The 11,038-nt window shown below is 42.4% G+C and overlaps 1 protein-coding gene across 3 annotated transcripts in view; it reads left to right on the forward strand.

Moving 5' to 3' along the window:
* Positions 1–11,038, forward strand: part of Hs3st4 (heparan sulfate-glucosamine 3-sulfotransferase 4) — a 417,366-nt gene that overhangs the window by 132,225 nt on the left and 274,103 nt on the right. Inside the window, exon 1 of one of the 3 annotated variants that reach the window (XM_031388207.1) lies at positions 5,297–5,366. The exons of the other annotated variants lie outside the window; for them this stretch is intronic. Within the exon in view, the coding sequence (XP_031244067.1) occupies positions 5,350–5,366 (17 nt within the window). The 5' untranslated portion in view covers positions 5,297–5,349. Of the gene's footprint in view, positions 1–5,296; positions 5,367–11,038 lie in introns of those variants that run through there. 3 annotated transcript variants of the gene reach the window in all.

Raw genomic sequence — 11,038 nt, forward strand, 5'->3', positions numbered from 1 at the left:
CCAGAGAGGGACACCCAGAGAGGGACACCCAGAAAGGGACACCCAGAGAGGGACACCCAGAGAGAGACACCCAGAGAGGGACACCCAGAGAGGGACATCCAGAGAGGAACACCCAGAGAGGGACACCCAGAGAGGGACACCCAGAAAGGGACACCCAGAGAGGGACATGAGCCTGCAAGAGTAGGAAATAAAAGAAAGGGGAAATGCCCAGGAGTAGTGACAAGGTGCTTTGTCCAGAAAGTGAACGGGTACACAGGTGAGATGAAGAGCAAAGGGCTGGGACTGAAGAGTGGATGACTGTACCTGGGGTTTCTCAGGTAATCGGAATACCTTTCATGCTGTATAATTCCCATGAGAGGGGTTATCTCTTTATAAAGCAAAGACAAGCTTGCCCTTTTCAAACCTCCCAGGACATGCCATCTTCCCGACAGTGATGATCCGCTGGGTTGTATCCAATCCAGCAAAAAGCCCTGTTTGTTGGCATGCCTTTAAGTGCAAGGAAGAGCTCACATAGGCTGAGCTAAGGAAACCATGACAAAAACAAACAAACAAACCACATATATAAACTGGGAGTTAATTAGAGATAGAGAATGAGACACCAGAACCCAGAATCGGAAAGCTGGTAGCACCCAAAGTAGCCAAGAACTCAGGCTTTTTTCCTATCTCCCTGTGGGGCCACATGTGTGAGGCTACATCCAAAATTCAAAGATGGAGCTTACTTCTTGCTTCAGAAATTACAAGATCAGCCCATCTTCAGTGTGAGGCATGAGTCCTAGACACTTGCAGCCCTGGGTTCAATCAATGAGCAGGGTGACTAATTTGCATCCCACTTTCTGCATATGGGCTAGGAGCAGCCGAAGTCCTTACTGATAGGTTGGAACAAAGCACGGCTCCCTAAATCCCTTGGAAGATTTTTCTTTTGCAGTTAAATTCCAGAATAATTGACATTAAAATGTGATCCTTACCAAAAAAATAAATAAATAAAAAGAAAGAAAGGAAGGAAGGAAGGAAGGAAGAGAGAAAGCAAGCAAGCAAGCTAGCATTTTGTTGGTGATGTTGTTCTTTGTCTATGGTGTCAGTCACTTTTTTACTGCAGGTATTGGGTGAACTTAAAATACCAAAATCTAGTCCTTAGCCTAAAAAGCATCAGCTATACTGCCTTTAAACTGCTTTTAATCTGGACATTTATCTTAAGGGGAATCTGGCCTGCTACACGCCAAATTTTCTCATTTCCTCCTAACTATACACCTGTGTGAAAGTTAGCTAAATAAGGAAAGTTGTTGAAAGCATGGTGCTGGCTTAGTACTGCATTATTTTGGCCAAGTTTCAGACTTAGAGACTTGGATTTATGGCTTTTGTTCCTAGTTAACCTTGTAAACTGGGACTGGTAGTTAATGCTATTGGGCATCAGTTTCTCATTTTATAGGTGGTTTGTTTAGGTAAAAAGTATTAGAGTGATGTGAAATGTTCTTGAAAGCACTCCATTGAATTCCCAACATTGAGCAGGTGGGTCATGAATACCACTCTTGATATTTGGCAGAGTTCTGAATGAAGATCAAGGAGTGGCAGATTGATGGAGGCTCACACGCCAGCTTTATAACTAACCTAGGGGATTAAGGTTCACTGTGAGAACATAGGATATCTGGTTGAGTCACCTGCCAAGGCACAGAGGACACTTGGTTGGGATAAACTTGTCCTCATGGGAGCTTGACTGAAGGAGCAGAGAAGGTCTCTACTCTGTGGACTGGTTGGCTGGAAGAGGACAAAGGACATTTTCTCTAAATTTGGCAGCAAGGAAAATCACTCCGTTTTCTTTGGGACACGTAAGGAAGGGGGAGATAGAGGTAGGAGTATTCATGATACTCTTAAGAAAGCTTTCCTCAGGGAAAGAGGGGCTCAGTTGATGAAATAAAGTTACTCCCTTACTGCTTAGAACACTGAGAAAAACTGTTAGCTGAAAACACAACCAAAGCCATCGCGAATCTTCACTCAGGGCACGGCTCACAACTGCACTGCTTTTCCTTCTCACTTCACTCTCTCCCGTCTTCCCGGCTTCTGCACAAGTTGTCACCTCAATGAGGATTCCTTGCTTGAAGTATCTCCAATGGAGGTATCATGTGTCTCCGCTTGCCCGTGCTGTGTGGATGTAGCGTCTCTACTCTGTGGGTGGAAGAATCACCTTGTCGTTGCTTTCTGTTGTTATGACTGTGTGTTCTTACAAAGAGTAAAACTGTGCCCAGCTCATCTTTCTAGAGGTCTGGATTGGTGGAGCCTGTCTGGTGAGAAGTTTCTTGCTGGCGAGGATGCTCTGAGGAGTCCGAAGGCAGTGCAGAGCGTTACAGGTTGAGACAGAGTCTGAGAGCTTGCTCTTATATAAAATCTTATATAAAAAGCTGCATAAAAGCCGATACAAACATAGGGTAGCCCCATATAATCCTGGTCACCCCTCGTGGCTGCACCCCGAAATCTCATAGCTTGGTGAGGTCCCTCCATATCTCCAACAGGAATTCCATTTCAGCATAACTTTAGTGAGAACATTCGAACCACAGATTTTTCGCTCCTTCTGTCCCAATATAAAGTTTCATGAATTAAGGACTGAAAGTTGTACATTTCGGAAACAGACATACAGTGAATTTGGACATGATTTCTGAAATGGTTTACACATTGACATCGTTTATTAAGCAGTCAGAAATGACTGATCTGTTCACAGGAATTGAATGTTCTAGGAACACAGGTTGTTGGGTGATTCTTTAGGGGAACTTTTTGAAGTAACAGTGATATCCCATGTACAGACTCTAATGGGTCAACACACTGAGCTACACAGGTTTTCTTTTTAATGCCCCAAATCTGAACATCTGGCCTTCCAACCACTTCACTGAGTACACTCTTAAATAGTCAGTGAGAGGTATGGCCTTTCCATATAGAAATGTTAGTGTCAGAAATGGCTGTCCTGATTCCTGTACGTCTACTTCCTTAGGAAATGGAACCTGACTCCTTTACCTGCTGGCATAAAACAATGAAATAAAACTGATAAGTCAGACCCCTCCTTTCTACTCATCCCACCCTGATTCATTTTGAACTCTTTATGTAGCCCTCACTATTGAGTTTCTCAATTGAGATTCTTCTGCCTAGGCTTCCTGAGTTCTAGGACGACAGACACATACTAGGACTACAGGCCCGTGTCGCGTATCACTGTTTTCTTCTTTCTTTTCTTTTCAACCTTCAGCCTGTCAACAAGGTCTGTCTCCTAGCTTTCAATGCTGGAATGGGGCCTTCCTGTTTGTAGGTCTACTGCCTAGTGGCCAGTGAAGCCTGCCTTCATCTCTTACCCAGAGTAGTGATGACCTTCTAGATGGGTTCTCATTCTACTTTCTAAAGCATTGTTCCTACAGTGACACCTCCCACTATATGCGTCTTGTTTAAATAGTGACCCACTATCCATTTGTAATAAAAACTAAACTCTATCCCTGTGGCTTCCAGGACACCAACCAACCTGGCTTACAGCTATCCTCTTTCCTCCCTCTGGGTTTTTGCCACCCAAACATCATCATGACCATTCTTTCTTTAACCTTTGGCTTTGCTGTGTTTTGTCCACCTTGCCTCTTACCTGTATACACTAAGCTGTATCTCCTTAGTCATCAGGGTTGATTGTCACACTTCCAAAAATATCATGGCTAGAGGTCTTCCCTATTAATTGACTGGAAAAGTTTGCTTTGAGAAGATCATCATCAAAAACAAGATCAGAAGGCCGTTGGCACAGAGGGTCCCTGGGCTGTCTGAACAGCCTCGGGCCCCACTGGTTAACAGCATCCCCAGGTGTCACCCAGAAGTGTGTCATCTCATTTTGATGTAACTGAAGAGCACACAATAGCTGGGGCTTTATATCTCCCTGTAATTTTGCTGACTTTGCCATTTTAGCTAGAAATAATTTATTCTAATGTGATTTGCATTGCATAAAATTATAATAAATGTTTTTAAGAACAAGGTGCTATATATTTATGAAATCGTTTGTGTTTATATGAGGAAGAGGTTTAAAATGTATTGGCATGTATTTTCCACAAATACTTGTATGCAAGGCTATAGACTGTGCAGCCTTGGCATTAACATATACTATTTGCATAAACCATAAACAGTGGGCAATTTTTTTGCTAAACAAAAAGTACTGATTACCTTAGAAAGGATATTAATATCTTTTCTTTATCCATATTTTTAAATTTTCCAGACTGTATTTTGATGATCATTCATCTTGTCTTGTAGCACAATTTGCAGCAAAGACTGTCTCTCCATAGCTCCCCAAACAAAGAATAAGATGCAGGGAGGCAACAACTCCTGCATGTGAATGGCCTGTGGTGCAGTGATCTTGACTGGCTGTGGAAGACCTCTGTTTAGTTAAAGTTCACAGCCATTAGATGCAGGCATGCGCCAAATAGACATCTGATTGACAGAGGGGAGCCAGGAAATATGTTTCCAAATTAAATTTCATGTTTATTTTCAGCCCTCCTTAACAGCCTTCCTGTTGAAGATTTGAGCCACTGAACCAAACTAGTTTCCTCTAGGAAATAAAATGTGTTGTTCAAATAATTCTCTGTATGTTTCTGCCTTCATAATGTGGGATCCTCGGGAATAATTTCAGCAGAATCAATAGAAACAATGCTGAGGTTGAATTTCCCCTGAAGTAGGAATCCTGCTGCGTGTGAAGAAAGAAAACAACAGCTATTGACTGGCTCCAGAAAGAGAGGAAAGTTGGCCCTGGGTGTTGGTCTGATCTGGATTTTATTACACATGGTGTAAGTTCTATACCTTTATCTGTTAAATGATGAGAGTCACAGCCATGACTTGGAACACAGTGATAGGTGAAGGAGTGGCTCTGTGTAGAGACTTTAGAAGAGTGCTCAAGCCACTCAAAGCTATTGCCACCATTGTTGTGACCATTAGCACGTGAGCTTGAAAAAGTGACGCTGTGCAAATGGAGCAAGACTGAGTGTGTGGCTCATAGTGAAACTACATTCTGGTGGGCTAGTCCCATGTGAATCCCATGGGGGGAGCACGGAGAGGGTGATCTCCACTTTGGATATACGGAGGATGCCGGGGAGCAAAAGAACTTATAGTGTGAGGAATGAATAAATAGAGTCACTGAGCACAGCCTGTTTATAGAAGGAATTTTAGTTCTTTCCTTACATACCCAAGCCTTTTTCTTCTCCAGGGTCAGGATGCTGCAGAGGAGTTTGGACACCCAGCCAACCATCCACCCATTCATTTCAGCCTTCCCAGGATGCTGTGTTCTGGGTCTGATAAGCATGGAAAAGCCTATTTCCTAGAGGGGAAGACTAAGCAGCCACTTTGAAAAAGATGCTTCTACAGAGTGGGTGAGAATTTAGAGAATGGAGCACCTAAAATTTCTAGTTTAGCTCCCTGGCAAAATGGTTCGATGGGTGGTATTTCGTAAAGCTCTGGGTGTTTATCCTTTGTAGAATATACTCTCCCTCTAGCATGGAGCCTGAAACGTTGGCCATTGCAGAGCAGCTCCTGGACCAGCCACATCAGCATCAACTGCTTCCTCGTCTCTTTTCTGTGCTATAAACAAAAATATCCAAGACTGGATAATTTATAGAGAAAAGCAGGCTTTCTAGATATAGTCCTGTGAGTCCTGGATCTTGATCTACAGACCAGGCTGACCTTGAGATCTACCTGCCTCTGTCTCCTGAGTGCTGGGATTTAGGCATGTGCCATCGCCTCCTGGCTTGAAAAATGATTTATTTTTCCTTCCTAAGCCAAAAGCATGGTTCTAAGAAGTGTCTAATCATGTGGTGGAAGGCAGAAAGGAAAGTGCATGTGAAGGTAACAGATGGAACCTGATGTACAGCCTCATAACAAGCCAGTCGCGTGGCAACTCCAGTGCAGAAAGGACAAGCATGGCCTAAGTATGGCGAGAATGAACCCAGTCCTTGTGAAAAGCCCTTAAGCCTTCAACAACCCAGTCCTCTTGTTAATGCCATGGCATGTTTTGGTTATGAAACAACCTCCACAGCCTTTTCCAGGTGGTTCTAGATTCTGTTAGTTGGCAATTAAGGCTAACTATCACAAACACATAGTATGTGTGTATTGTAGTATAGTGTATAGAGATGAATGTGTAGGTAGAGAAACTAGGAGGGGGAGGGAATGTGTCAGGAGATGGGCCACCAAAGGTTTTGTCACCATCAGCAGGGATTTGTTTATTACTATTTTAAATAGATTTTATTTAAAATTTTCATGCCACGTATTTTGATCATGTTTCCCCCCCTCTCCTGACTCCTCTGAGATCCTCCCTACCAACTGCATTTTATATAACCCCCCTCCTCAACTGCTGAGTGGCAGGTATATTGGATCCACTATATTATCCTTTCATATGTAAAATGCACAATCATCCATTAATTTTTTAACAAAGCTTTTCTTTCCCCTCCAGAGCAACATTTTTCCCCCTATCTTTGTTTGAACATCAAAACTCCCCATGCTTGCTAAGTGTCACCTGCCAGAGGGACAGCTGGGCAAACATTACCTTACAGTATGAATCAGTCCAATTCTCTGTACAAGCTAGAGGACAGCTGGGGTGTTCTAACCAATTTTTGTATTTGTGGATTCTTTATATATTTGAAGCATCGTCTCCCACATTTTATTCTGAAAATAATTCTATGAGTGAGTGTGGTATTACTTCTCCTCAGTGACTGATGGATGAAATCAAACTGTCTACCATGTATCTGAGCACAGTACCCCGAGTCCCTAACAGTGGGAGGAATCTTGCACCCATGTCAGTGATCCTACAGTGGTCCCATATGACAGCAGGGGGAACTGAGGAAGAGAGACATTAAAGACTTTTTATGTCTATGGGGCTAATGAGTAGGGAAGTCAGAGTCAAAAGAACAAAGAGAGCTGGTGTGTTGTGGTCCAGGATAGAGACCCAGAATGGCTTCCTCATGAAGTCTTCAAAGTGCTCCGACAAACAATAGTAGGATCTCCCTATGAAGGGACAGTGGATCCCAGGTCTCCAAAAGTATGACCCAATGAAGTTCCCTTTAGCGTTTTATTGTGTTTGGGCCCCTGCCCATGTGCTTGGTGCACTTGCATGCTGGAATCACATAAAGATGGATTATGTGGCCAGGCAGTCTGTGTCATCAACAAGCAGACGGGAGGTTCATATCCCTAAGCAGACAGATGTATTATACGAGCAAAGAAAGAAATGAATACATCTCTGCTGCCTGGCATCCCCCAATGGGTAATTAAAACGGTGCCACTGCTGTCTTCACTACATTCAAAAGTGTTTTAATTTGTATTTAGCCAGAGGCTTTCTAGCAACAGGAACATTTGTACAAATCTAACAAATAATTATAAATAAATAAAGTCTATGCTTCTGCTATTTGGAGGAACGTTTCCTTCAGGTAACACATTTATAAATCCACCTGTTTGACAATATGGAGCTAAAATAACAGTAGACTTTGAACTGGCTGCTTAAATGACAGTTGAAACGGTGTGTTTGTCAGCATAGAAATGAAAAAGAGCATCACTCAGGAGGTGATCCAGGCCCAGAGGTGCCATGGACTGTAAATGCTAAATTACACTAGACCCAGAATATAGCCATGTATAACCAAGGTAGGGGGAATTCAGATTAAAGAAGCTTTTGCCATTCATAACTAAGGAGACATGGAGACTCTAGGTGTCTCTAATGCGCTGGACAGCTGTGCTGGTTAGTTTATTTGTCAACTTGACACAAACTAGAGACATTTGCAAAGAAGGAATCTTAGTTGAGAAAATGCCCCTACCACATTGGACTGTGGTCAGATCTATGGGGCCTTTTCTTGATTGATGTGTGAGGGCTCAGCTCACTGTGGGAAGTGTCCTCCTGGGAGAGATGGTCCTGGGTGCTATAAGAAAGCAGACTGGGCAGACCAGGAAGGGAAAGCCAGTAAGCAGAACTCCTCCATGGGCTCTGCATCAAATCCTGCCTCCAGTTTCCTCCCTGGTTGAGTTCCTGTCCTGACTAACAATGGGGTTGGAGTATGCCATGGATCAAGTTGGTTTTGGTCAGGGTGTTTTCTTATAGCAATGATTGGCCTACCTAGGACAATGGCTGATCATCGTCATCAATGGAGGAAGTGGAGGAACAAGGGATTCATTTAAGAAGCTAATGGCTAATGCTCACTTTCTGGCTTAGGCCCCTTACTTCCCTAACTCTTCTCAAGTGCTCTCCATTGAGGCCATCATGGGAAGTTTGAGGGTGGTTCTGAGTGGCACTTGATATCTGGTTTCCTTCTTAGCTGACTTCATTTAGGGAACCAGGGAAAGCAAACATATTTCATTTTCACAGTACAGTTGGGTTCAAAAAGGTCATTGGATCCCTTTTCTCTCCCATCATGTTTAGATGATGCACATGGGTGCAAACCCCATGGGAGCCTGTGCCTGACTTTCTTTGCTCTCTTATTCCCATCAAGACACCAAGAAGCCATTCCAAGCTGGTGTTACGGACTTAGATGGGAATCATTTCTTTACCACTTTAAAAAAATTATTAAGAATTTTTTTCATGGAAAATATTTTGACCATATTTTCCTCTTCTTCAGCTCCTCATGGGTCCTCCCCACCTCTTTAACACACAATTTCACATTCTTTCTGTCTCTCTCTCTCTGTCTCCCTCTGTATGTCTCTTGCTATGTGTCTGTCTCTCTCAAAAAAACAAACCCACCCCAAGCAAACGAAAACAAACAACCAACAAGGCAAAAACAAATAACCAACCAATAAGGCAAAAACTAAACAAAAATCCTGACGCTCCTGCCTCCAGGCTTGAGGCCTGCCCTGGCATGTGCTTGATCTCAGATTTAAATGGTTGTTGCTGATGAAAGAATATGAGAAAAGAAATAATTGGTTCCACACATCAGACAGTGCCCAAGGATTCTCAAGATATGATAGACTCTTGTTCTTTAAAAGACCTGGAAGTATTTATCATTTCCTCTTCACCTCAAAAATATTAAAACATTTTTTTATTCAGTCAGGAATGCTGGCGCACGTTTTATATCTCAGAATTTGTAAAGCTATGGGAGGAGGGTCATAAGTTTCTGGTTGGCCTGGGCTCCATAGAGAATTAGAAGCTGGCCTGGATGACAAAGTAATAACCTGTCTTAAAAAGTACAGTATATATTAACCCATAAGAATCATGAATATTTATGAAGTAAAAGTGATAGATGTATATACACAAAATTGCAAGTGTTCTTAATTTATCAAATTGTATGTATCAGATTTTTTACTCTGTATTCCACAAATATTTATTATTACGATAATTAGTAAAAATAAACTTGTCATATTAATAGACATATAAAAGTAGAGAGGAAAGAGCAGAGGAAGATCTTTGTCATGTAACGGATGCTAACTTTATAAAATCCATTGTCAGTAGGATAGGGAAGGGCTTCCTGCCTCCCTGCAGCTATCTGAGATGCTATTCGACTTTTAATTACAGACTCCCCTGTGTAACAGAACCACTGTAGGAGTGTCCTGATTTGTCTCTCTGATACAATAGAGTCCTCTTGAACTTAACCTTCTTTATTACAATGTATATCAGGGTGGGAAGGAACAAGACTCTGGAGCAAGGAAATCTGAGTTACCATCAATTCTGCAGCTCCTCTCTGTGCTTTGGCTCCCTACTATATGGTGGTGATAATGGAGAAATAACTTTGAATGGTGGTTATCAACTATGTTACCACCACTGTTTACCTACATCCTGTTTGCTAAAAGCTGCCTTAGCTACAGTGGAATGCATTTCTTATCTGATGTAGTCTACTCTTCCCAGAAGTCGTACGTACTTATCTGCCCTGATTTATACTCTCTCTATCTCTCTCTCTCTCTCTCTCTTTCTCCCTCTCTCTCTCTCCCTCCCTCCTTCCATCTTTCCCTTCCCTCCTCTTTCCCTCTCTCCTTCCTTACCTTCCTCCCTCCCCTTTCCCCCTCTTATTCAGCATTTACATGCACCTGGCATTTGTCAGACAAATGTAGCTGACTCTAACAAAAGGGAAGGATAATAGTTTTCAGCTCTCAGGATCCACAGCCTAAAGACAGAGCAGAGGGAATGTTTGACTGTGATTCATCTTCACAGCTCATTTTCCATCTTTGTTATTGATACAATATCCTTGGCATGACATTTCATCCACAGCCTTCAGACAAGCCTCACATGTCCTCAGTTGACTACTTAGAAGCTGTGGTGGCCCCACTGGCTCCTACTTCTTTTTTAGAACACCAATACCTTTTCTTCCTTCCATATTTCCCATGGATCCTCTCCTTCTTGGGCATGACTCTGGCTTTCCATTTTTTTCAGGTATCTGGAGAAGTCTAGCTCACTGAGGTTATTCTTCAGCATTTATCATTGGGTGCCTTATTGCTTGCCCAAGAAGAGGGTTAAACCCTTTAGGGGGGGACTCTTTTTGTTTTAATCCCAGGGAACAGTGGGTGTTGCCACTAAAGAATGCTGTTTTGTGATTTGCTATCCCAACCACTAGGTGTCACTATTCTACATAAATAAAACAGGACAGATTTGGCCTTGGCACTGTGAGATTAGGCCTTTGGTTGGGGGATCTGGCCGGTTGAGGGACCCACTCATTCTGAAGTGTCAGGTAACAGCAAGCACTGTGCTCTCAAGACTAGCTAGGGTGCAGGAAGAGCCTGCATTAAAAGGCTTTGAAGTCCAAGTATCAGACATGTAAATCCAGCTTCTGTCTATATCTGCATTGGTATTGATCCTTTTAAATAGTCTTTAAAGATTAACCTCTCAGAACAGACCTAATGTACTATGGAATGCAGGGAACAGATCACTTCATTATTAATATAGCTGTTTGGGAAGAAATATCTGATAGGATCAGGGCATCACATAAAACCTGACCAAAGAAAACCTCTTCCCTTTCTATAGGTAACCCTCTGCCTGACTGGCAGAGAAAGCATACATTGCCACTGAGAGGCAAATAATAAAATTGTTACTTTATTCTCTCCCCACTGTTTTTTTTTTTTTTTTTTTTTTTTTTTTTTTTTT

The sequence above is a fragment of the Mastomys coucha genome, unplaced genomic scaffold (assembly GCF_008632895.1).
Source record: "Mastomys coucha isolate ucsf_1 unplaced genomic scaffold, UCSF_Mcou_1 pScaffold21, whole genome shotgun sequence".
NCBI classification, from domain to species: Eukaryota; Metazoa; Chordata; class Mammalia; order Rodentia; family Muridae; genus Mastomys; species Mastomys coucha.